We start from the raw sequence: 27,770 nt of genomic DNA on the forward strand, positions 1-27,770 counted from the left end.
ATGGTGCACAACCCTGGTTCCGCCGGTCATGACAACTACCAACAGTACCATGGTGTTAGTCACTGGCAGCACAAACAAGGACTCCTTCAAAACAGCAACCCTCCACTACCAATGACTAGTACATCCAAGACCAAAGCAACTTTTAGATCTAACGTTGGTTTCTAAGCTTCTCTCTCCGCACTATCAACATCAGCGCACCCCCTGTCCGGTTGGCCCCTTAGCCTTACTTAGGGGTGTTACACAGTACATGTATAACATAGTAGAAGAAGGAGGAGGTCACTAACCTGGCAACTCCCTCTTAACTCTCAGAAATGTGAAACCCTTCACACTGGGCATAACAACATACACTGTTCCTACTCAATTGAGAATGTTACATTTGATGATGTCAACTGTGAAAAGGACCTGGGTGTTTTGATTGATAATGTTGATAGTGAGCTCAACTTTCGCCAACACATCTCCTCATCTATCCAGAAGGCTAACCAAATGCTAGGCCTTATTAAACATCTTTCATAAATGTCAAACCAGGTATTTTCCTGCCACTGTACAACTTACAAGGCTTTGGTTCGACCGCATTTGGAATATTGCAGTGTTAGGGGTTCTATATGGAAATCCAGGTTTATGACGGATGACAGAAGGATCGAAGCTGGACTCAGCACCCTTTCTTACAGTGAGAGACTTGTGAAGCTTAATCTTCATTCTTTGCATTACCGGAGGGAAAGAGGGAACATGATCCAGAGGTCTTCAAAATACTATCTGTAAATTACATGGCTAGACCTAGACGGAATCAACCCACACAGTCTTTCTTTGTACAACTACAATCACAGCATCGGGGAACAAGAGAAGAGGCTATCCCTTCAAATAATTTGCCACCCATTGTCGTTTGAAAATCCGCAGCAACTGTTTTAGCAAAAGAGTCATCCAGACATGGAACAGCAATTTGCCTACATAAAGTGCATCACTTGTGACATCCACTAGAGTCTATGTCTATAAGCGTTAGAAGGCGAGTAGTAGTAAAAGTAACCCCGGGACGCTCCGTATACAGTTACAAACTGTGGGAGCGTCCTGAGTCAATAGAGTGCTATATCGGTAAGCTTGAAAAACATACACAGTCTGTCACAGATTTTCGCACCTCCGTAAGTTTCGAATATCATGAGGAAAAAACGTACTTTTATAGTATACATAAGATTCTTATCTAATTAATACCCTTCGTTCACCTTGTTCTTGTTCACACTGGTCCAATGATCTTGAAAAAACGTTTTTTTCACGGCCATATACGGGTCCGTAGTCCTAGCTCCCCATCCCATTCACCATTTTCGAAATCTGTATGCAGTACACTGCGCACGTAAATATTCATGTGCTGGCGGAGTCGCAATGCGTTTAGCCTTCTGACAAGGCCTGCGCGCGCGCACCCACCCAGAAAGCAACGCAATATACAGCGAGAGGGTTTGCCAACAGTATGATAAGGCCTTGCCACAAAGCTACACGACTTGACGGCCAGCGCATGCGCACAAATCTCAAATCCATTGACTGTATAAGATGTAGTTCTCCCGAGTTCTTCTCGACCGAGTCGCATTTAACTCATCAAACCGAGCAGAAAGGGACTATTGCCAGAACCAAAAGTTGAACGCAGTCAGTCTTCAACATTACATCTTCACCTGTAAGTCTTCATATTGCAGAATTTTTGCGATTTCATATTGATTTTTAGGCGCTATACTTCGCCTGTCATGATCATGTCTGCTACAATGCGCAGCCCCAACACTGCGTGTTGGGGCTGGTCGCAGTTATAGTAAAAGTATCTCTACACTGACAGTGACACTGTAGTCTGTACAGATTCTTTCAAACACCGTTTAACGTTACACGCCCACGCCACGCTTGACTGTTACTCATGCCACCAAGCGCTGACGACCGGGAGACTTGACAGGACCTACCTACACTCCCGTACAGATGACGATGATGATGACGAGGAGGAGCTCGCTCATGAGCTGGCCTGGTACTGGAGGAGGGAGGATGTGTCGCAAGTTACAGCTCCCTGTTCGAACTCCACAAACGGGAAATCAAGCACATGGGATTACGCAAAATACTATGGCATAAAACTTACCTCGCTCGCTACCGGTCGACGAGGTCTGATAATATGTTAGGTACCAGTACCGGCGACAGACAAGCGCTACCATCCGCCTCTTGGCTCCTTCGCAGTCCCAAGAGATTGCTAAAACTTGCCGGTATATCACAAACTGACGTGCTTTCCTTGCCTTGAAAGTGTGTAAAGTTGTTGGAAAAGACAGCAGCTTGGTCGGTAAATCGTGCACGGCGTAAAGCCAGCATGCGCGTAATGCACTGTATTGATACGGCTGTTAGAGGGCAGTGTTCATCCTATGCAGAATCTTTTATTCACGAATTCGACATCGGCGACATGCACAACACACACAACAGTTCCGACGACGCGTAGAAGCTCCCATACTCGATACCACGTAAGTAGTGCACGCACGTACCCGAGAAGTTACCCGAAAGTGGAGCCCCAACTTCACCCCAAACCCCCGCGGGGCACGCCTTCAACCTCTTCGCTAGCTACCTAGCCTTCGTGTCAGCTCAATCATCCCTCCCTCCTGAAAGCTCAAAGCTCAACATCTGACTGATTCTGAGCCAGTTTCTTCTGTACCAATAACATTGACTCCAGCGGTCTGGGCATCAGAAAAAACAACAACAAAAGCAAGCAAATCTACAAAAACTTCAACTCAAGTTTATGCATAGAATTAGAAATCAGTGACAGAGCAGATCTGCGTTGCGTAGTAGCCGTCACTTACGGCGTCAGTAAAGAAAGGCGCCTGCTAGCTGCTTGAACCTTTCTATATTTCTACTCTAGACATCTAACGCTAGAACTCTGTAGTGGATACGGCAAGGAAACAAACTTCACTACTCAGTGCTGATTGCAGACGGTTGGACTGTGGTAAGTATACTAGTTTGTTCATAGACCACTTAGACCTAGATCTAATTAAAATAGTAAACCAAGCTTTTTGAGCAAATTTCCAGTATAAAAAGAGGAGTAAATTTTAGACTCAGACTTGGAGTCTGGCATAGTAGTAGAATCTAATTTATCCACTAATTATTTTTATAATAATTATAAGTTACATTGTCACATGTCAAACAGAATAGACTCTTTTCAATTTTAAGAAAGTTGTAGGAGGACTGTCCCAAGTAGAGAACAGTAACCATGGTAACTGCAGAGACTCCAACTCTCCCGTTTTCGACGGGAGATCTCCCGCCGAAAGCCCAATTTTGCAAAATCTCCCGTTCTCCCGTTTGAGATTTGATTTCTCCCGCCCTGGCTCTGTGTCTCCCGGTGGAAAGGATTTCTTACTTATTGCTATCGTATGTTGAAAAAATAAGCCTTAGATAGCACCAGAGAACATCTAGAACCCTAGGAACTTCGCGCTTCGCACACATCAAGTTGGAGTCTCCCGTTTGCCAGGGGTTTCGGGCGGGAGAATCTCCCGATCAGAAGGTGCTTGGGGTTGGAGTCTCTGTAACTGTACATTGTACTCTGCGATTTAACCCCCTGGGCGGAGGTGCTGTAATCAGCAGGCTAAAAAAATGAAACTGACATGAATGTCATGATGTGTTGGGGTTGCTGTAAGTGTAACTGCGACCAGCCCGAACGCAAAGCGTTCGCACACTATCTATAACTGTGTGAAGGAGCGCCCTGGGGTAACTTATGGTTGCCAGTGCGGTAAAATATGTGAGCATAGACAGGGTTGCCGGTGCCGTAAAATATGTGAGCATAGTCTATGCTCACATATTTTACCGCACCGGCAATCATAACCCCAGGGCGCTCCTTCACACAGTTATAGATAGTGTGCAAACGCTTTACCATAGACCTCAATGACCTAACTGATGTTGGGCCATATACCACAGGTATAGATTGTGAGTGAGTGAAAGTGGTTTGCCCTGCCCTATACCAGACTGTAGATCATCAGGACTCGCAAAAATGCTCGTTACCTCATCACTTGCGAAAATATCTGTACGCAAAAGTAACGGCTCGTACTGTAAAAATCATGATTGACTTTGGCTTTGTTTATCAACTTTCCCATTTTTAAAAATGCGTTTCAATACCTAATCAAACCAGATCGTGTTTCTTGAGTTGTTGCATAACTTATCAACATTGCTGTGAGTCGACTGGGCTGGGAGGCCTTGTCACTGCGCAGCTCCATTGCGCAGTTTGACCAAGGAGTGAAGATGTGTGGTTGGCATGGGTGCAGGTCCTAGCTGTAAACGAGTAGAAAGGCCAACAGCACACAGGGATTCCTCCAGAGAAACCTGCATGGCTGCCCCAAGAAAATCAAAGAACAAGCCTATGTGACATACGTCCGCCCGATCCTTGAATATGCCTCAACAGCCTGGGATCCTCACTGCCAAGACCAAATCTGGAAGTTTGAAATGGTTCAAAGGCATGCCGCTCGGTTCACTCTGGGAGATTTTCACCTTCGACACAGTGTCAGTGAAATGCTTCTCTCCTTAAAATGGCAATCTCTTGCAGAAAGAAGGGCCCAGCTGAAAGTCATCATGCTGTACCGCATCTTGCATCAACTGATTGCTTTTCCACTTGAACCACCTTACATTTACCGGTAACACGATCATCTGGACGGAGACCTACTCAATATCGACAGCAATTCTGCAGGACCTCTGGCTTTCAAAACTCCTTCTCGATCTTCCCAAGTGTCATATGCTTCTGGAATCAGCTCCCCATCAGTGTGACAGCTGCTTCTTCCCTCGAACAGTTTAGGAGGCAGCTGGTTGGGGTGACACTGCGTCAAATCTAGTTGGAAGAGGAGCTAATTTTACTTGCACAAAGAGCACTTTTTACTTTTTATAGTGTATATACATTAATTGCAACAAAACAGCATCAAACAATGCAGCATGGCACAGTAGTTTCATCACTGCAAAAAGTACGAAAATACTCTTCCCAGAGGTCAGTACTTCACCTGGAAGAAGAAGAAGAAGAAGAAGAAGTGTTTCAAAACGTCTTTGCATTTATTAATTATTTCTGCAGAATTGGGTTTCTGGCTCAAATGCATTTGCGATCACATTTTTTACAGCATTTCAGAACCGTTACGCATTTCAGAACCGTTTCGCATTTCTAGCCCCATAATCAAAACAGCTTTGCATTATCAACTGCCCAAAACTCCCTGAAAGTTATTTGGAAACCTTCACTCTGTGCCAGATTTGAGTTGATAAAGGCACACTCATACCACACCCTCAGCCGCTCTCTGCCTGGTTCTTAATTGAATTAGTCCTGTATATAGTCTGTGGTAGATCCTAATTTTTGTTTTCATGGGAGAGACCGACTTACAAATGGTAGGAATTACCCAACCACCATACTATGCCGAGTTAATTAACAGGCTCTCCTATACATTGTATGCAAAATGTCACTTTTTTTTTTCCAGAGCCCAGAAGTCTATATATGTTTTACGTGGACAGGGAGGTGGGTGCAAAGAAGAGCTTCCAGGCACTAATGAACACTTTTGTATCCATGAACATAGTTTACATCCACTGAACCATCATTGCACCGAAATCATGGCGAACATTTCATAATTAGCTTTAGATATTTCCAATCACTCTTCATGCATATCGCATGTGCATGAACCAACCAAATCAGCTATTGGGATACATTGATATCACTGCACTGTCAACTTTTATAAATCATGTTGTCACTCCAAACAACTCACTCTTTGCGACCGTTGTGGCATATGTACACTGCCTATACAAATTTAGATTGAAGTTGGCTATCTACCGGTACTTAATTATGCCAATAAAAAGGATATGATGGTCTTGTACGTCCTCTAAGTAACAAAGAGTTACAGCCCGTTCCGTATGGGAACCTGGTGGCCTGTATGCTAAGTCTATGGGGATTTCAGAATTCTGTATTGATGTATGAATGAGTACAGGTAGGTCCATGGCAAGGTGAAAAAAATTCGGTTGAGAAATTTACTAGAGTGCACACAATCAAGTATAAAGTCTACACATATTCTAAATACGGGTATGTACTTAAAGCACACCGAACAGATACATACATGTGTGCAATGTATGACAATGAGCTTATGTGTGCACTAGGAACAGCATAAATTCTCAACCGTCTTCTTTTAACTTATCATTTTATCATTTATGCTTTTAGCTCCTGGGAATACTGGTTAGACATCACATACCCTCAATTTGCATTTTAACAAAATAACTTCATTTTCAGATTGTGTACAGCATAGGCAGGGCAGCATTATGCCACAAAGAGTGGATAAATAACCGTTTGAGCAATGACGTGAAAGTCAAAGTAAATATGATCAATTCACGATTTGTGTCCACTTTGGTTCAAAGTTTCTTGAGTGAGTGGAAATAAACAATCTTTACTGTGATTTTGATGCACTTTACAGTTAACGACAGTAGAATATGAGATACACTGCATATACAGTGTACATGTGTACATGGATTGGATATAAAGTACAGGGCTGTTCATTAATGCCCAACTGTCATCTAGTAGAGCCGTGCTTTGGTAGCGGTATGGGCTTGCGAAATACCCCGCGGTAATTGTGCATTTGTGCAGGTAGTCTAGTCTGATTGGCCTTCCATGAGTCATGAAGAAGGATTGATCATACTGAAATGCCAGTATATTTCTCTTTCTTTCTTTTGCAACTCGGCTGTAGCTGTGTTCTCGTACACCTATACCTGACAAAATGCAACATGTTGCTACAAAATGCATGCATATAGGCTGTTGCTGTGGTCTCAAATTTTCTCCAAGAGACTCAAGGAGGTACAAAGGGGGACATCTCCTTGGTAGTACGACTGCGTTATTAATCACTTGTACAATGGGGAAGGGATGTAACAAGGTATTGCCCTTCTGAGCTAACTTAGCAGAATCTCATTCCCTCAAAATTGATGAATGCAGACTGTTGCTTTACGAACCCATACACCAGGGCTCGACATTAGCAGTGCCCTGGGGCCACTAAAGCTACTAAAAATTGATGTCAGGCCACCAAATTTCCAAAAAGCCTAACTTTGGTGGCCCCTTTTTGGGCATTTCAAAATGGATTATGAGAAATGGTTCCATTTATTATAGGCAACAACTTTTTTCAGGCTACCAAAATTTCAGATCTAAAGATTTCATTGGTCCTAATGGACCATCTCAGAAAAAGTTAAGGTTAGCCCTGTCATAAAACATGATGACACCCCCCTTCCCCCCCCCCCCAACACACACACACACACACACACACACGCACACACGTACACACACATACACACTGGTACTGGCTGGTGGTTTTGAGGAGATTTGGAGAATGGAACATTGATCAGTCATTTGTCAATGAAGAAACATGCACAACATCCCCGTCATACAGTGCAGCACAGCATGCAGTACATGCAGCCAAGTACTCTGTCACACACAGATTCTCAAATGGCAGGTAATGAAATGAACTTGCTTCTACACTGTATTTGACTGGGGCTTTTCTTTTAATGTCAAATTTATTGTGAACATCCTAATGGTTTAATTGGTTTTGCCATTGATCTGCCAACACCTGGAATCCGTAAAAGAAGATGTAGACCACACATGTACATTGACTTCCTGTACTTCCATGACAAAATCTTGTATTTTGTTGCACGGTATCTATAGTAGGTACATGTAGCTTTGTTTTCCAAGACTGGACAAAAATTGATTCAGTTTCACAGAGTCTTAAGATGACAAAACTGGTGAGGTATGATTATGCTGAGTAAAGTGAACTTGTATCAAATGACATGTCACAGTAAGTAAGAAACTGGACCTAAACTTCTCCATCTTTCATCTTTGATATTTCAGACTGTACAAACATCCAGATATAATGAAAATTTGACTTGTTCTCTTGTTAATAGAATGTACAACACACTATCTAAAGTTTCGTCAAAACTCATGATGATCTGTGGGACGTCTTTGCTGGTCTTAAATATTTTGCTGTATACTACACTTGCTATAATTTACTATTCAAAGTTAATCCATGGGAAAAAACAAAGTTTGTTCTGGACAAGGGCAAGTCCAAGATAAGGTCCCCTCAGAAGGCAAAATGTCATCTTTGCTCAATATTGACATGTTTGGTATCATTTTGAAGCTTATGAGTTGAAGTTTTGATTTCCATGGAGGAAAATTATATTATGTAAATTTGTGCAAATTTCAAGGGCTTCATTTGCATAAATGTGAAACACAGCGTTATGTATGGGACATTTATAAAAATTCATATTTATTCAAAGGAAAGCCAATGATATTTGATTAATATATGGACATAAGAAGTTCATCAAATGGTTTAACTTGGTATGAAAATTTAGGGATTATGCAAATGATTATACAAATCAGCTCGTGTCCTATCATGAGATGTCCCATACATAACAAATTGAGGTCATTTTTTAAGGTTTTTTTCTGAAATTGCTAAGGTTATTTGAATGCCCTTTTGGAAAGTTCTAATTTATTGTTTAAAAAAATTAAATACAAGTACCATAGAAAAAAGAAAAAATAGCAAAAGAAATATTTTTTGTTAGGCAATGAAATAATGTTACGTATGGGACAAATGCGTTACATGTACGGGACATCCTCATACATATTGCATGTGAATGCATGTAGCTAGCTGGGAAGGTCTCTCAGTACACAAATGGTCAATCATCCTGAAGGAAGCATCCCAACTGTGTAGCTACTTTTGAGTTATAGACACTTGAAACAATACATGTACTTGACTGAACAATTTTCAGAAAGGGGGAGGGTAAGATGGCAAAGTACACAATGAAAATCAGCATTAAAGGGATGGTATAGTTTTTGTAGAAATGGGGATTCAGTTTTCAACATTTTATGAGATGATTGGAAACCAATTATATGAATTACTAAGGAGCATACAATTCTAAGACAAGAGGAATTCAAAGTTTATTTGATGGAAATCCAATTTGAAATGGCTGTGATATAAAAAAAACAAAAACAAAAAAACTACATACAAAATAAGATGAAGTGGTCCTAATAAAAAAATGTGACCCACCTTTTATCAGGACACCACATTTCTGGATATCTCAGCCATTTCAAAATGGATTTTTGTCATGTTAACTTTGAATTCCTCTTAGAATTGTATGCTATTTAAAAAAGAAGTGCTAATTATCTTGTAAAAGTTGAAATCAGAATTCCCATCTGAACCAGAACTATACAGTCCCTTTAAGTAGAGACCTCTGATTTAAACGGTACTGAAACCGAATACACAAGCAGATTGAAAAATTGCAGTTGAACTACTAGTATATTGGGTATTGTTCACCACACAATGTAGAGCTCTAGCTACGTTGTAGCTGCATTGTATAACACATGTGATGATAATGAAGATGTTACTTCAAATTAGTGTTTTTGTATCATTTTTTTTTTATTGCAAGTGATACACAAATTGTCCTTATTCAGTTTTCAGTAGTAGCCATGACAAAATTCATGGGTATACATGTGACTCAAATCAATAACCTGATTGCTAGACAGACATCATATATCTACTCGATTACTGGGGTTCCACGTTGAGGACGGACTAATTTTGCTACAACACGCATTTCCCATAGACACCTGCCCGAGTATACTCGGGACTCGTCCTCAACGGGTTAAAATTAATATTTCTTGTGTCAAGTTGTTTTTTATTGAAACTGAATGGCATACTGCCCTTCATCAATGACAGTAAACCCTTTAAACTATTCAATTTCTTAGTAGTAACTATCCTGATAAAAATACAGTATAGGGCATGCATACATCTGTACACTGGTTGGTCATCAAAATATAGAATATGATTGAATATGATTATGATGGTAAATATTTGGGGAATATTGTTCCCTTGACAATCTGGATCAGTATTTGAGTAATTTCAACTGATTCTACGTGTACCTCAATGATTATGCAAAAATTTGTTTATGGGTATTTTGCAAAATTATTTTGCAAAATACCCATAAACATGGTTCTCCACACACTAATCGAATGGGGGACAAAGGGCATGTATGCTCAGGTTGGTCATAAGAATATGAAAATATGATTGAATATGATTACGGTAAATATTTGGGGAATATTGTTTTCTTGACAATCTGGATCAGTATTTGAGTAATTTCAACTGCTTTTACTTCAATAATTATGCAAAATACCCATAAACATTGTTCTCCACACACTAAACGAATGGGGGACAAAGTGTCCCATACGTAACTGTCCCATACGTAACACGTTATGTCTGTCTTTAATTAGAACCTGTAACTACAGCTTTTTGCCTCATGACATGAAACTTACCTAGATAATATTGAGTGTTGTGACTTTAATCACAGTGAGTTACAAGTTGTAGAATGAAATACTTTCAGAGAGTTTTGAGGTTGAAAAAAATGTTCAAAAAAACAAAATTTTTCTGGTCCCATACGTAACGGCACATATTTTCTCTTCTAGAATATAATTGTGAAGGTCATTTTTCTCCATTTTTTACATGATTATACTTCTCCTAGATATCAATCACCATGATAAAGTTCAATATGATCAAAGGCCATTAACGCTATTTTTCAGGTCATAAAAGTCTCTGAATGTCCCATATGTAATGCGCGCATTATCTTGGACTTGCCCACAACTACAGCAGAAGTTTTTCCGAGGCTTGCATGACATACTTTGTACAAGTTGTAATGTCAATGAATACAGTAGTATGCAAAATGGATCAATTTGAAATGTGCTGAGTGCAATGTAAATCTGGAGCAAAATGCTCATAACTACACTACAGGTTTTAGAGAAAAGATATTGATCAATTAGAGTTAACCCGTTGAGGACGAGTCCCGAGTATACTCGGGCAGGTGTCTATGGGAAATGCGTGTTGTAGCAAAATCTGTCCGTCCTCAACGGGTTAATTTGCAAACTACAGATAGGTGATTGTCTTCTCCCTACTGTTAACTAATACAGCTGTCAGTCTATTTACGAATTCCCTGGTGACAGCCTTTGTACCAGCTATATAGTCATGCAGAAAAGTTTCTCTTCACAAGAGCTTTTATGTTCACACATTTACTTTCAGTTGTTACACAAACATGTACCATGTACATGCAATACAATATTCTATGTAGAACGCATGCCAAGACTGCATCATGGATTTTATAGTTAAAGCATCTATAGATTCAGTTTAATCATGGAGTTTGATTTGTATTTAATATTTCAGGTGATATGAGTACATGTTTGTAGTATTAAATTCCTACACATGCATTGCACTTTTAGAGTAATTTCTTCTTTTTTTTTTCTAATGAAATAGCTTGCATCAGTTCTTTGGTGATTGCTACACAGATAGGACAGCCAGTAGGACACAATTTCCAGTTGACAGGGAAAATCTGAGAAAACTTCTTGGGTTGTACATGAATGCATCATGAAGTTCAACAATAGTACAATCTTTGGAAGTATTAGACCAGCCTCAACATTTCCATTCAATGCTGAAATCATTAAAAACTTTGTGGATGGGTAGCTGCTTACGAAAGGGAGAAACAAGCAGTCACACAACGAGATAATGAATACGATACCACTGAAGAGGAATACTGTTGTGTTAGGATAAGAATAGAATTTAGAAAGCGTATGTTCTGCTATTGAAAATGAAGTGTTTAATATGATCACGTCACAGCTTCCCGAGAGACCACGGAGACAAGAGACAGATTATGATTGTTGACAGGACAGTACCATAGCCTGGCTGATGGTCTCCGAGGCTCCACATCTTTCATTAGATTGTCTGGATGGACACTAGCTTATGGTGTTGAGCCACCACTTATATCCCCAAATTCTCTGCTTTATCATATTGGGCAGTTGCGTCTGAGTCCTTAATAATAATGGTCGTGCGAGTAATAACAATAGAATACAGTCTCCTGCCCCTTACCCAGTACTAGGCTGCACTCTGGGTTCAGAAGTTCAAATACATGGTGTGTTTCAGCACTGGTGGGGATATTGGCTAGTATTTGTCTGTCTCACTGGTTATCAAAGGCAGCAAAAGAGACCAAAACAAAACAAAACAAAACAAGATCAGGAGACAAATCTCTTGTAATATATTTCAGAAAGCCTCAAGTTGAAATTGATCAATGTCGGTGTTTTGCCATTCAGACATACATTTCTTGCTGTTTCTGTTTGACCTTTTCCTGTGGGGCCAAAGAGCACACTGTGGGTAGAAATACAAGACATCATGAAATACACTTGGAAGTACTATATTGTACTTTTATAGTTCTGTAGAGTGCCAAGATCAGGTAAAATATCTTATAACTTTGCTCATGATCTTTAACCCTGGACACTCATGGGTGCATCAAAGGTTGAGGTGTTGACAAGTGGCACACCATCTCCACAATTTGGATGCAGTCTTTAAGCATTCTTGTATTTAACATCAAGATCATTCATAATAATTATTTATGTGCCATTTTCTGGCAACACACAGCATGAGGCAGAGTATCATGATTATTGTGCCAGCAGTGGAGGGGGAGGGGGGGGGGGGGGAAGGAGGGATGGATGCTTGTGAGCATGATGTGTTCCCTACCAATTTTATCCACGTGTTCATGGTCTATTGCACTTTCAAATTATCTAATTGTTTTACCCTTTCAAATTTGTCTAATTGTTTTACCCTGCAATATTTAGTTCATTGGCAGCCATGACACAAACAATTTCTATTTTGCAATTTTGCTCACAGCCATCCTATTGGTAGTCATTTACATTATGTTTATAGCCATTTCTGCATTACTGTAATGATATGGCAATTTCTGGTAATTGTTATAAAATGAAGACAGTGATGATACAACTCTAGCTCCCTGAACTCATTTTATGTCGGGGAATTGGTTATCTTCATGTTGTGTGTGCTCGTGCATTTTTTTTTTTCATCTAAGTAGTTTCATCAAAAATTATATAAGACTTATGTGAGGAAGGCTTCGTGGATTCTGCAGTTATGAATTTAGAGCGAGGAAGGAAGGTTTGGCTTCTTTTGAAGTTTCCATCAAACTCTTGAGCTGTAGATAGCGTGTTCTTTTACTGCGGTATGAGCATTTGAGGAGCGCGTCTTTCTGCAGAAGTAGTTGAAAGGTCACTGTAAGCTCTGCATCCTGAAAACACGATTCGAGGTCAAAGATGTACGTACACATGGTCCATCGTTTCGCTGCTTAATTTTGGCAAAACGTGATCGGAAAACGCCTCAGGACTGTCATGAGAAACATGATTGGAATTATGTTTCAAATCACCCTCCGCAATTCCAGTTTGCATTCACACAGCAAGAATACTTTTTGAAACATGATTCTAATGATGTGTTATTACAATCGTGCTTCAAATTAGCACTGTCGGCACGTATAAAAGCAAGGTTAATTTCTCCCAGAGCTCCGCCGTTACCCTCTTAAAAGTCGCAAGGCTTTGGGTTCAGGGTTGATGCATGTTTAGAATCTGTTGCAATGCTGTTAAAAACACAGAGCTAGACATTTTTAAATACTTGAAAGTATCCAATCAAATTGTATGTATTCACTCTTCACAATTAGGCAAGATATTGGAAATTTGAGAGTTTGATATTCAAGTATTGGTGCATGAGTACTGTGGCTTGCATGATACATTTATACATGTATACACTGTACATTTGTAGTTGTACATTGTACGTGGAAGGCAAACAGTGTGAATCTTACAAGATTGTTTACGCATATGATATGCCAAGTCAATATGAAATGCACTTAGCAACCTTCTTCGCCTGGGGAGCAGTAGACTGTGTGTGATAGAAGAGGATTAAAATTTCATCGTCAAGAATTTGAGGCTGTATAAATAGAAGAAAAAAAAAACCCCGGTGGAATTATTCATGAGGATGCTGTACGAATTGAGTTTGCACAAAGTTCAAGCACTTGATGATTGAAGGAGAATGTATAATTTGGGCTTTTTGAATAGGAATTTCCTGTTGCTTGTCATGTTTCTATTAAGATTTACTGAGTTTTTTTCAATCTATCAACTTCTGATCATTGACTTTTCAAAGGTTGACATACAATTGTACATGTAGCAAGAGCTTCAATTGTATTTACATGTGTTTGCTGGAGAATATATTAGTAGTATTTACTGCCTGATATTTGAATCATTGGCACAATACAATTTAACCATCATCATTCCCATCCTATATTCTTCTGTTTGTTTGTTTGTTTTTTTCATATTTTCTTGTGTGTCACACCATCTGTCTCACTGGATGCAAGCAAAAAGACTTTCTTTAAAGTTGCTATTCCAGATGTTTGTGAGTCACCTCATCGAAAGCTTAATGTAGCTTGATTGAAGTCAAGTTCCATTATCTGCAATGTATGAGATGTACCTGGGTGTATGATTGTGCCGTATTGGATTATTAAAAGACTCCAGTATGGAACGAAGAACATCGTCTGCGACTCTGACGACTCCTGTAGGTCATTTACCTCCACCCCCCCCCTTTCTCTGGTGCTTTCAGGAGGCTGTGTGGATAAAGAGCATGACTGTGAGTCAAAGACGTATCCATGGGACAGTTCTTGGAAAAATGCAATCTAGAATTAATGCATAATGGGTCTGAATTCAGCCTGTTTCCTTACATTTACAGAAAGCAGAGAAGAGATGGCTCATCTGCCACTGGAGGCATTGCACCCAAGTATGTAGTGATTTATATGTTATCACGTATATATGCACAGAATCAATTTATAGTTAACTTATGATTCATCCTTGAGCTGGGTAGGACAAAGAATCATCTTCTTTTTTTTTTAAAGCAATTCATATTTTGAACTGTCAACTGACTTGATTTTGGAGATTCTCAGTATGCATTTGATACAGCAGAAACACCCCCCCCCCAAAAAAAACCTCTCTTTTATATGTTTATAATTCATATGATAACAGAGACTCCAACCCAAAGCACCTTCTGATCGGGAGATTCTCCCGCCTGAAACCCCTAGCAAACGGGAGACTCCAAGTTGATATGTGCGAAGCGCGAAGTTCCTAGGGTTCTAAATGCTCTCTGGTGCTATCTAAGGCTTATTTTTTTTCAACATACAATAGCAATAAGTAAGAAATCCTTTCCAACGGGAGACACAGAGCCAGGGCGGGAGAAAGTAAATCTCAAGCGGGAGAACGGGAGATTTTGCAAAAATGGGTTTTTGGCGGGAGATCTCCCGTCGAAAACGGGAGAGTTGGAGTCTCTGTGATAAGGCTGAAAGGAACTAAACTGTCTGCACTGATGTTGAAGCAGTGTTGACTGTGGGTATTTTTGTTTATCTTAAAAGGTAAAACAGTTTCCATATATGCCTGCAAACTGTCAATTTTTGCTCAAAAATGGACACACATACACAAAAGAATAATGCTGTAAGAGTGTAATAACACAATGTCAGTTGGGTAACAATGAAAATGTGAAATGTTTGATAGCCACCACTGTATTGGGAGGACTCTTCAGGAATGAAAGTCAAGTGCATATCATAATTTATTTATTTTTTTTTTATTCTTTTAATCTCAAAACACTCCAAAAGAAGTCATTGGTCTGGCAAATCATGTCAGCCATACAAATATCTTGGTAGACTCTTATGATGTATTGCAAGCAAATTCCAAATGGTGGAAGATTAATTTTGAGCCCTTCTGAGAACTATGTTTTACCTTTAAAGGGATGGTACAGTATTGGTGGAGATGAGAATTAGGCTTTTAACTTTTTGCGAGATACCAAGAAAACACTTATGATATACGTAGCACAGAGCATACCATTTTAAGAGGAATTCAAAATTTATTTGATGGAAATCGGGTTTGGAATGACTGAAACATCCAAAAACAAAGTAAAACAAAGTGTAATAAAGTGTGGGTCCCACACTTTATTAGAATCGCTCTATTTTAGATATCTCAGCCATTTCAAAACCGATTTTCATCAAATAAACGTTGAATTCCTCATAGAGTTACGAGCTCTTTCATATTTCATAAGAGGTTTCTCATTATTTCACCAAAAAATGTTAGAAACCTGAAATTAGGTCTCAACCAAAACTATACGATCCCTTCAAATAATACATCCATAAAGGGACTGTTATGAAGGAGGTTTACCGCTGTTCCCATTGACTCTAAATGGGTGTGACAGAATTTGCATTAGCTGGCTGTGTGCAAATAAATAGTGGACAAGAGGTAGCCCTAATCATGTTGGTGCAATTAACTCCCTCCTACATTATTACTGATCTGAAAGGACACACACCAAGTTGTTGGCATAATGTTGTATGAGTGGCTGTATACAGTCTGTACCTGTGTATGCGTGCATTACATGTACATTCAGGTTGTGTACAGCCACAGGTATGTGTATGGAGGCACATCGTGTTAAAATGTCAGCGTCTGCCCTGGTATTTGTCTAGACAGCATCGGGACATTAAGAAATCAATATGCTTATTCAATTCCTAGTTTTGTAAATCAATGAGGTTATTAACTCTTCACTTAATTTTGTCATATTAGAAAGACCCATAGGGCACTAGGCTTTATTCAAGTCTGTGTCATCCTTTATTGAAATTGACTTATCCCAAAGGCCTATATTTTCCAGAGACACATTTCATGACTGTACATAGGTTGCGAATAACTTTAAGATGCATTATGTGTACTCACAATGCTAAAAGTTGCTTTTAAAAAGGTCTTTTTGTAAGATTTGATATGGAGAAGATTGAATTTACACAAAGTTGGAGACATCCCTCCTGTTACCATTGCTGAACATTGTTGGTATCAGTTTGAAGTGAAAATATAAATGATTAGATTTGCAGACACTCCAACTCTCCCGTTTTCGACGGGAGATCTCCCGCCGAAAACCCATTTTTGCGAAATCTCCCATTCTCCCGCTTATGATTTAATTTCTCCTGCCCTGGCTCTGTGTCTCCCATTGGAAAGGATTTCTTACTTATTGCTATTGTATGTTGAAAAATAAGCCTTAGATAGCACCAGAGAGCATCTAGAACCCTGGGAATTTTGCGCTTCGCACACATCAACTTGGAATCTCCCGTTTGCTAGGGGTTTCAGGCGGGAGAATCTCCAGATCAGAAGGTGCTTTGGGTTGGAGTCTCTGGATTTGCTGCAGTAATAATGACTAAAACCCCTCTCCAAACTTTCATCTTTAAATGCCATCAACAGTGTGAAGAAGCTGGACAGTAGTAGTGGCACTGACGGGCATAAAACGAAGTAATGTCACATTTCAAAAACTATGTTACAGTAGGCCTACTAGTAGTTTCTTTGTTTATGTTGTGTGATGGCAGCTGTGATGGTACTAATGCCAAAAGAAGTAAACAGAAAGATACACGTAGGTCATAAAGTGAGTGATTGAAGAGGATATTGGCTTGTTCAGAGAATTTCATCAGACATAATACAAAGAATTAGAGTCTCATTCACAGATGACTTTTGTAGTAGTTTATAATCATAAGATGTTATTTCATTGTTATTCCATTTTAATAGCTTGTTATGTCACACTGATCAAATTTACAAGTTATCAGAAGTCAAATAATGTGGACTTCCTTTATGACAGGGATGAACGGTGCTATTTGATTACCATACGATACGTGAGACTGACGTTCACAAACATTCCAAATGACACCTCCTCATGTTACACAGTCCAAGTTCATCATCCAACTATAGCTTCGTGTGAGCTGCAACAAGGCATTTTTGCATCAAGCAAGCACCATGATATACATGTAACACACTTTATATATTGGACACAGATGTAACATGTATGTTTTTCCTCGTTATATTCTGGATAAAGCATTGATGTTGTCAATGGAAAGAAAAGAAAAAGAATCATAGAATAGAAGTCATAAATTTGATCTGTACATCTCACAAGCACAATGTACACTTTATCCTAGACCCCGTTTACAGTGCGGGGCTGGGCCGAGCCCAGCCTCCATTGAATTGAATTGAATTGAATTTATTTATTCAGCATAAAAACAACAGAGAAAGACAATGATGAGCAATCATGACAGACACAGAGAAAAAAACATAACTTTGGAATACATAAAGCTGAAGGGAAGCAGCCAACGAGGAATTAAATTTCCTTAAAATCTGGCCGACCCAGAAAATCCATTTTAAAAAATGCATTGGTGGTAAATTTTTCATATCTATAAAAAAAAAAAAAAAAATGAGATGAACAGATATACCGTTGCAAGACAAAACATAAAGCAATACAGCATGATATACAATACACTACATTTACATTACAAAGACAATACGAATAAAGTGAGTTACGATCATTAGATAGAATACATGTATTGCCAGCCAAGCATGTCAAAAACTTAGGAATTATAATTTTGTATAAAATTCTCCTTAAGTTTACGTTTGAATACATTAAAAGAGGTAACTTTACGAATATCATCTGGTATTGAGTTCCATATAAGCGGACCTTGATAAAACACAGATTTCTGAAATAATGATGTTCTTACTTTTGGGATATGAAAATTCTTAGCGTTTCTGGTATAATATAAATGAATATTGCAATTTAAGGTGAAATAATGCATCAGAGAATCGGGTAAAAGCTTTCTATGCCATAGAAACATAAGATTGCCTAAAATATATTTATATCTGTCATACAACTTTAAAATCTTTTGGGAATTAAAAATTGGTGAAGTGTGAGCTAAATAAGTTGAATGGTTTATAACCCTTATTGCACGTTTTTGTAGTTTAAAAAGTCTGTCTATGTATATATTTGCAGCACTTCCCCAAACAGAAAGACCATATTCAAAAAAAGGCGCAATAATTGCATTATATATCATTTTAAGAACAACAGTGGGTAAAAAGTTAAGTCGAAAAAGTATCCCAATATTTTTTGAAATTTTGTTGCATATAATATTTATGTGATCTTTCCAAGTCAATTTATTATCAATTGTGATTCCTAAAAATTGCAAAGACACTTCATGCTTAATTTCAGATCCTGCTAAATATATACTTATATCCTTGACATCAACATTTCTATTGGTGAATATCATAAAATGTGTTTTACTTGTATTTACTGATAATTTATTCATATATAACCATTCAGAAATTATACTTAGCTCATTATTGACTATGATTTGTAATGTTTGGGGATCATTATGAGATATAAAAATACTGGTGTCATCAGCAAACAATATATATCTAAAAACCTCAGACGTATTACATAAGTCATTCATATATAAAAGAAACAAAAGAGGTCCCAAGATTGACCCTTGGGGTACTCCACACTTCAATTCTTTAGATTTAGATTGAAAACCATCCACAACAACATATTGCACTCTGTCGGATAAATAACTGCGGAACAAATCTAAAACAACTCCTCTTATGCCATACAAATACATCTTACTAAGTAAAATATCATGATCAAGACTATCAAAAGCCTTACTCAAATCCAAAAATATGCCGATTAAAATTTCCTCATTTTCTATTGCACACATCACATTTTGAATAAAATTGATTAAAGCATGAGAAGTGGAGTGCCTCTCCCTAAAACCATATTGGTTTGAAGTGAATATATTGCACTCTTTGATAAAGGATAATAAACGAACATAAATGCATTTCTCAAAAATCTTTGAAAAAAGAGATAAAACAGATATCGGGCGGTAGTTACTTAAAATCTCTTGAGAACCTTTTTTAAAAACAGGTATTACACGTGCTATTTTCAGTTTATCTGGGAAGACACCAGCATCTAAACACTTGTTGAATATTGCACACAGAGGTTCACATAAATAATCAATAACTCTTTTCAAAACACAAATTGCAATTCCATCTGAACCTGGGCTTGTATCATTCTTAAAATTCTTCACAATGTCAACAATTTCATCAGGAGATATTGGTTTAAAAAATGCAGATTTCTCATTTTTGATGATATATTTTACATTAGGTGACTTCTTATCATCATCGAACTTACGTTTCAAATCATAACCAACATTAACAAAATACTCATTAAAAACATCAGGAATTATATTCTTATCTGAAATCAATTCATTATCAACAATAATCTTATCAACACAGGATTTCTTTTTATGTTTTTCCAAAGCCCTATTAATAACTTTCCACGTTTTACTACTGTCACCATGTGCAGCCTGAAATTGAATCTTATAATACAGTTTTTTTGCCTGCTTAATTTTATTAACAACTTTGTTTCTAATTTTCTTATACACCCTTTTTCTATAATCAGTTGGATTTTTTAAATATAACTTATACAAACGGTTTTTCTTTTTTATAATTTTTCGAATTTCATCATTAAACCAACGTGCACTTTTATTACTTTTGCTTTCCTTTAAATCAATGCGTTTTAAAGGAAAATATACATCATAATAATCTAAAAATACATTTATGAATTCATTATAACAATCATTGGCATTAGGAATTGTGATATTCCATTGGAAACTATTCAGATGCTGCGCGAATCTAATTATATTCATCTCACTGATTTCACGTTTATGAAAACATTTTTCTTTAAAAACAATAGAAATTTTATTACAAATACAATATATGGGAAAATGATCGCTTACATCACATAAAAAAAGCCCCGATGAAGATACATTCACACTATCCTCATTTGTAAATATATTGTCAATTAACGAAACCGAGTCTGGAGTAATCCTTGTAGGATATTTGATAAGAGGAAACATATTATGAACCAACAACATATCAAAAAACTCATTTACGTATTGCTCTCTATCTATTCTTAAGAGGTTAATATTGAAATCACCCATCAAATAAAACACTTTTTTCTCATTTTGCACAATTTGTAATACTTCACTTAAAACTTTCATAAAATCTTCAACACATTGATTAGGTGGTCTATACATAACTCCAAATAAAATTCTTCGATGATTCATTTCAATTTCAGAAAATATACTTTCAATATAATTATTGTTTACATCCAAGTCAGTCCTTCGTTCAAAATTGACATCATTTTTTATATACAAACCAACTCCACCACCCCTCTTAAATCTACGACTATTTGCAAAGAAAGAATAATTATCAAGCCTGTACATATCAAGAGGTGAGTTAGCATTCAGCCATGTTTCAGAAATTCCTATTATAGTTGGTGCAATATCAATTGAAGTTAAAAATGAGTTTAAGTTATCAAAGTTGCGAGACATGCTCCTACAATTAAAATGAATACAAAAAAGGGGAGATTCATTTTCTTTTGCAATCATCTTAGAATGTAAAACGCTGTTAAAATCTTTGGTTGAATAGTAATACTGATCAGAGACATATTCGTTATCGCTAGCAGGAGAAATATATTCATGTAGTTTTTTAAGTTCAGGGTTCACGTGAGAAAACTGGCATTGGTTGACTATATCAGAAAAATACATTGAGCAACAAAACAAGACTCACTACACACAATTAAAATAACTTCAAGAACTAAGAACATACATGTACATAAGAGAGGGTGAGAGCAAAAAGAGAGTCTGCTCCTAAAGAGTGAATGAGGATGCATTAAGTATCAAGAAAATTTGATTAGGTTAACATATCATATGCGTATAGTAGATGTCAGTTTACGAAAATAACATATTTTGTTTAAAGCTTTTTCAATTCACTGACTGACCATATTCTCTTTCTCACAGTGGATCCATTGGTTGCTTTGACCAGCACGATGACTCTGCCATCACTGGACCATGCTGCACACAGTTTGTCGTTTCTTTCCACTTCTTCTTTTGCTTTGGTCAACAGGAGGCGATTTTCTGCTGTGAGATCTTCCTCAATCCCTACATGAGTACCTTTCAGTCTTCTCCGGCTTTTGATGACCGTGTCTCTGGTGCGGTAAGTGGTGAACTTGACTATGATGGCGCGTGGAGGTGGTTGTTTCCTTGCCCCTGGTCTTGAACTGGTGGTACGCGGGGCACCCACACGGTGAGACCTGTCAATCTCATGTCGCTGCAGCTTGATGTTCAGCTTCTCCGAGGCTAGATCAAGCATCACCTGGTCTGTATCCTCCTTTGGGTTTTCCGGGATGCCATATAGCCGCACGCAGTTACGACGCGAGTATTGTTCAGCATCATTCATGTCTCGTTTGAGCTTGGCTATATCGGCTGAGTCAAGCTCGTGTTGTTTTTGCAGTGACGTGATGACTCTCGCCTTTGATTTCACTTCAGCCTCCAATTCGATCACCTTGCCTTCCGCGATTTCAAGCTGTGTTTGAAGCTTTTGCATTTCGTTGCGGACTGCTTCCACAAGGGAAACTTTGAACAGCTCCTTGAACTGCTCACTGCTGAAGAATTCTCTGACCTCTTCACTTATCTGTTCACAGAATTCAGAAGCATCGACACCAGGGGGAGAAACAGATGAACACGATTTCTCTTGACCCCTGGTCCCTGGCATACCGATTGATGAGCAAGGCAATTCACCACACTGTAAACAATGCAAGTTGTTGAATAGCCCCTGAAGTAATCACCCCTTTCAGAAATACTTGGGGAGTCTCGGGATGCCTGGTGCTCTAACACCTTAACAAAAGAAGTGATCAGGAAAGAGTGCATTCACACAACACTGCGTGGGGAGACTGAATAGGTAGACACGTACGTAGTGTGCTGTACAAAGATCAGAGTCCAGTGTTCTATGACATACTGGATGGCAGCTGCTAACACAACTTAGTGAGCACGGGACTGAGGCAAAAAGACAGTGAAACTGAATCCAAATGAGATATAAGAAAACTGAGCAAGTCTTTCCTTTCCTTGAACTTACATCCTCCCAGCTGGTACTACTTCATTCCAGAAGGTTCACCATTCAGTCATACAATACACAAATATCCAGAAGATGGGATTTCACCTCAGAAAATACGCAATTTGTGCCAGTTTGTGCCAGTAGCTCCTGTCTCCTTACTCTCCTCTGAGCCCCGCAATTTTGTCCGTTTACACTGCCGGGCTCGGCCGCGCTTTTGATTCAAACCTTTCAATATTTTGTCGTAGTGGCGCTCTGCTTGTAAACAAACACAATTTGGTATTGACCCTTTGCCAAATGAATTCCGTGGCGACGAAGTCGCCGTTCGGACAAAGGCCTTTGCCGAAGGAAAAATCCTTTGCAGGACAAAACCACCTTAAACTGTATAAGTTTTCAACGTTGAGGGGGTTAATATCCTGAATAGCAAAATAGTACAGGCAGAGGGTTTGGAAGCCAGACTAAAATTGGCCGTGCATTTGGCCCAGTTTGCGTTTACACTGAGAAAAGGCCGGGCTCGGCCGCGGCTCGGCCAGTGGCCGAGACCACAAATACAGAGCGTGGCCAAATACGAGGCCAATTTTGGCCTTGCATTTGGCCTTTTGCGCGTTTACACTGAAATGAAGGTGGGCTCGGCCGCGGCTCAACTGCTGCCGAGCCTCGCACTGTACTCAAGTATTTGTCTGCTGTTCTGGGGGGCGTTTCATCAACGAGTTCGTCGGAGGTTTTCACCGACGAATTTGCTATCAGCCAATCAGACGCAAGGATTTCAGTAGCTTTTAACAGTTGTCAGTGTAAATCACTGACAAAAAGTTTCATGAAACGGTCCCCAGGTATACAATCACGACACGAGTACACTGTACTGTAAAACATGATATATTCGCGGCATGAATTTTTCGCGAATTGGAGCCGAAGGCCTTTTTAGCGGCATGAAATTTTCGCGAACTGGAACTGGTATTCAATGCATATAGTGTAGAAAAGAACTTTCGCGTGCATTTTAATTTCGCGAATCTTCGCGCTCGCGAAATTCGCGAAATTAAAATGCACGCGAACATTTCTCGTTTTACAGTATCCTCTTGTTAGTTGCCAAAAAGGAGGAAACAGTGAAGGTAATTGCAGGGTTCTACGAAGTCACTTGCACGCTTGCCGGGACAGCAGGTCTCGACAATAGCGATTGCCCAGGGCCACTAAAACTTGATGTTGGGCCACCAAATTAGCTTTGGATGGCCAGATCGAGCAACTAAGATTCAGAATATGGATTGTTATGTTTCCATTTATATTAAACCAATACGTTTTTTTTGTTTTTTTTGCAGGTCACCAAAACGTCAAATTTAAAGATTTTAGAAGCCTGAATAGGCTACTGGAGAAAAATATTAATGTTGAATCTTGCAGGGCAATTAAAATGAATGGCAACTTAACATGGAAAATTATTGGCCCTTGCCCTGTGACCATGTGGGCAAATTATTTGTTGTTGTTGATATTTTGCATTAGATTTATCTGTAAAGAGTTTGTAGTATATAGTGTGTTATCAAGTTAGGAATCAGGCGCTGTCAACTTACCCCTGGATGTAGGCATACAAATTTTGTCAAATGAAAGATCATATGATGTGCATTTGGTTCATTGCATTCTTTTTATCAAATATTATTTGTGCAAGATGAATCCATTACCTTTGATAGACTGCTTTTTAAGTCTTGCCTCACTTTCTACAGTATTGTAGTATGGTATCTCTAGTTTATAGATCCTCCATATCTGCAGCTGGTATATTATGTCTGTGTGTACTGCTGCTGGTGTGAATTTATAGGTCTATTGTATTGTTGCAGATTTAGGATTTATCTAATCAAATTTGATTGAGTCATGAATATCTTTATTCGAGAAAATTGGAAGCATACAGTACATCCTGGGGACCATTTCATGAAACTTTTTGTCGGTGACACTGACAACTGTTAAAAGCTACTGAAATCCTTGCGTCTGATTGGCTGATAGCAAATTTGTCGGTGAAAACCTCCGACGAACTCGTTGATGAAACGCCCATCTTAACTGCTACACTGACGGAATTGGTTTACATTACATGTAAACATGAAGTTGATGCATACATGTGTAAAACATAAAAGATTTGAAATTGATAAGTCAATGACTGACACAGGAATTGCTAGTTCTATGTTGAAAGTAAAAAAAGCACAGAAATTCCAGAATATATTTCATGAGTGCCGTAGACAACAGAATTTGATGAATAGTACATAGAAAGTGTAACATTTAATGTTAATTGCTGTTAATTGAATCATACACACAATCTTACACATACCACACACACACAAAATCAAATAAGTTCTACATTATATGGTATACTAGCCTAGGTCTGCTCATGCTCACTGTACAAAAAGGCAGCCTTGACCCATGCACAAACTCACAATAGCAAGATCGGTCTGTAGAATACAATTACCTGGTATACCTCAGGGGCGTTAAATCAAATAATACTAGTGAGTGCTTCATCAGAAATGTTCCAAGATTGAGTCTATTGGCAAATAAAGGCATGGAATCGTATTGTCTAAAACCTGCTGTACTACAGCAAACTGGTCTATTTGTACCTGCATGCTATGAAAGGTGCATACTGTTAGTTGCTGTTGTACATACCATGTAGATTCCTACATTTCAGCTGATCGTACTGTAGCTTTCATAATCTGGTAATTCCATTGCAAAATGTTATTTTCCGTGATGGGTACCATAGGCAAAGTGAAACATAAATGATGTACCATTATATAAAATCTATGATACATACTTTTCAATAGATCAAACAATTCCTGTGAATATTGGATGTTGACACCAAGGTACTATACATTTAAAACATAAAGAAATTTATGAAATGCAGACCTCCTACCCATTCTTGATTTGGAGGAAAGAATGTGAATTTTGACCATTCCCAGCTCATGTTTTAGTTGGAGTTTCCTATTTTTCTTGATCATTTTACTGGAGTATACACTCCTATGGGAACTGCTCTCTCTTTCCTACTTCTAAGTCAGAAAGGCGTGGAGGGATCGAGAAAATTTCGGGCTGATGGAGACGCACCCAAGATAGCGCGCTATCTCACGAATTAGCGCTCTAGTTGACGAACTAGACCAAGATTTTGGGGGAAATTTTACCGATCAAATAGCGCGCTATCTGCGTCTTCACTACACAGATAGCGCGCTATTTTGACATCAGACTAGTTTGGTAACCGCAAGATAACGCGCTATTTTGAAACTTCGGGCTGCCCGAAGTTTCAAAATAGCGCGTTAAGGCATGTCTTCATCAGCCCGAAGTTTCAAAATAGCGCGTTATCTTGCGGTTACCAAACTAGTCTGATGTCAAAATAGCGCGCTATCTAGGCGTGTCTTCATCAGCCCGAAGTTTCAAAATAGCGCGCTATCTTGCGGTTACCAAACTAGTCCGATGTCAAAATAGCGCGCTATCTGTGTGGTGAAGACGCAGATAGCGCGCTATTTGATCGGGAAAATTTCCCCCCAAATCTTGGTCTAGTTCGTCAACTAGAGCGCTAATTCGTGAAATAGCGCGCTATCTTGGGTGCGTCTCCATCAGCCCGAAATTTTCTCGATCCCTCCACGCTTCTGGTTAGCCAGCTGGCAATGGAAAGCGCATGTACAAGCAGCTAGTACATTACACGCACGGTGTATTCAAGGATCACATGTGTGTACTATAGGCCTACTGTTGTTGTCATCTTTAAAACCAGGGAGGTGATTTCTCTCACCTCCCTATTAAAACTCAGTGCCGTGCATGCTAGCTATTCTTTTGTAAACTTCTTCTTCTGGTCCACTCTACCTTAGCTGAAGATTCTCGCAGATTGTGTGCATTTTAGATTTGTTTAAACATTGCAATTCGTTAATTTCATATAAGATGCCTCACTGGACAGAAGAAAGAGCAGCGTTATTAATATCCCTTTGGAGAGAATTTGCTGTACTGCTCACCTCCCTGGTTGTAGAATCGTACATACGGTGATACAGGAGATTTTGAGCGGGGAAATCCACTTTCGAACCGCGAGCCAGGCAGAGTAATATTGCAAAGTGCGCATGCGTCAATTTTCGGACTAATTTCCCGAAGCAGGCTGTTCAAGCTGATGAAGACGCATATTCGCTGTATCGGGCTATTTTCTAAGACCGCAAAATGTCCCGCTAGTTTGAACTTCGGGCTGATGAAGACACTTCTACTGTGTAGTGAAGACGCAGATAGCGCGCTATTTGATCGGTAAAATTTCCCCCAAAATCTTGGTCTAGTTCGTCAACTAGAGCACTAATTCGTGAGATAGCGCGCTATCTTGGGTGCGTCTCCATCAGCCCGAAATTTTCTCGATCCCTCCACGCTTCTGGTTAGCCAGCTGGCAATGGAAAGCGCATGTACAAGCAGCTAGTGATTGTGTATAGCACATTACACGCACGGTGTATTCAAGGATCACATGTGTGTACTATAGGCCTACTGTTGTTGTCATCTTTAAAACCTGGGAGGTGATTTCTCTCACCTCCCTATCAAAACTCAGTGCCGTGCATGCTAGCTGTTCTTTTGTAAACTTCTTCTTCTGGTCCACTCTACCTTAGCTGAAGATTCTTGCAGATTGTGTGCATTTTGGATTTGTTCAAACATTGCAATTCGTTAATTTCATATATAAGATGCCTCACTGGACAGAAGAAAGAGTAGCGTTATCAATATCCCTTTGGAGAGAATTTGCTGTACTGTTCACCTCCCTGGTTGTAGAATCGTACATACGGTGATATAGGAGATTTTGAGCAGGGAAATCCACTTTCGAACCGCGAGCCAGGCAGAGTAATATTGCAAAGTGCGCATGCGTCAATTTTCGGACTAATTTCCCAAAGTGGGCTGTTCGAGCTGATGAAGACGCACATTCGCTGTATCGGGCTATTTTCTAAGACCGCAAAATGTCCCGCTAGTTTGAACTTCGGGCTGATGAAGACGCGCCTTATGAGTAAATACCTTTAGCTCAAATTTCCAAGTGATGTCACAGCCATTCATCGCCATGGAGACTGGTTCAACCACAACCTCACCTGGCCCAAGTGTTTATGTGCACATCTGCATGGGACAAACCAGGTGTAAGCAATGTCATTTGTCAATGAAGAAGGCTCAAAATAACTGAACTGGGAAGTTTTGGCTACCATGTATG

At 39.1% G+C, this 27,770-nt stretch overlaps 2 protein-coding genes across 3 annotated transcripts in view; one reads left to right on the top strand and one right to left on the bottom strand.

Annotated features, from left to right (window-relative positions):
• The first annotated feature begins 2,819 nt into the window (after window positions 1–2,819).
• Window positions 2,820–27,770, top strand: part of LOC139729480 (uncharacterized) — a 68,681-nt gene continuing 43,730 nt past the window's right edge. For both annotated transcript variants that reach the window (XM_071640401.1, XM_071640404.1), the window contains exon 1: window positions 2,820–2,944. The gene's annotated coding sequence lies outside the window, so the exon portion shown is untranslated. The remainder of the gene's footprint in view (window positions 2,945–27,770) is intronic.
• On the bottom strand, window positions 21,473–22,273 carry LOC139729491 (uncharacterized). The gene has a single exon (XM_071640417.1). The coding sequence runs from the start codon at window positions 22,271–22,273 to the stop codon at window positions 21,473–21,475; it is 801 nt and encodes a 266-aa protein (XP_071496518.1).

This window comes from Diadema antillarum, unplaced genomic scaffold, assembly GCF_040938485.1.
Source record: "Diadema antillarum isolate AM-2024a unplaced genomic scaffold, OU_Dant_1.0 seq00000243_RagTag, whole genome shotgun sequence".
Taxonomy (NCBI): Eukaryota; Metazoa; Echinodermata; class Echinoidea; order Diadematoida; family Diadematidae; genus Diadema; species Diadema antillarum.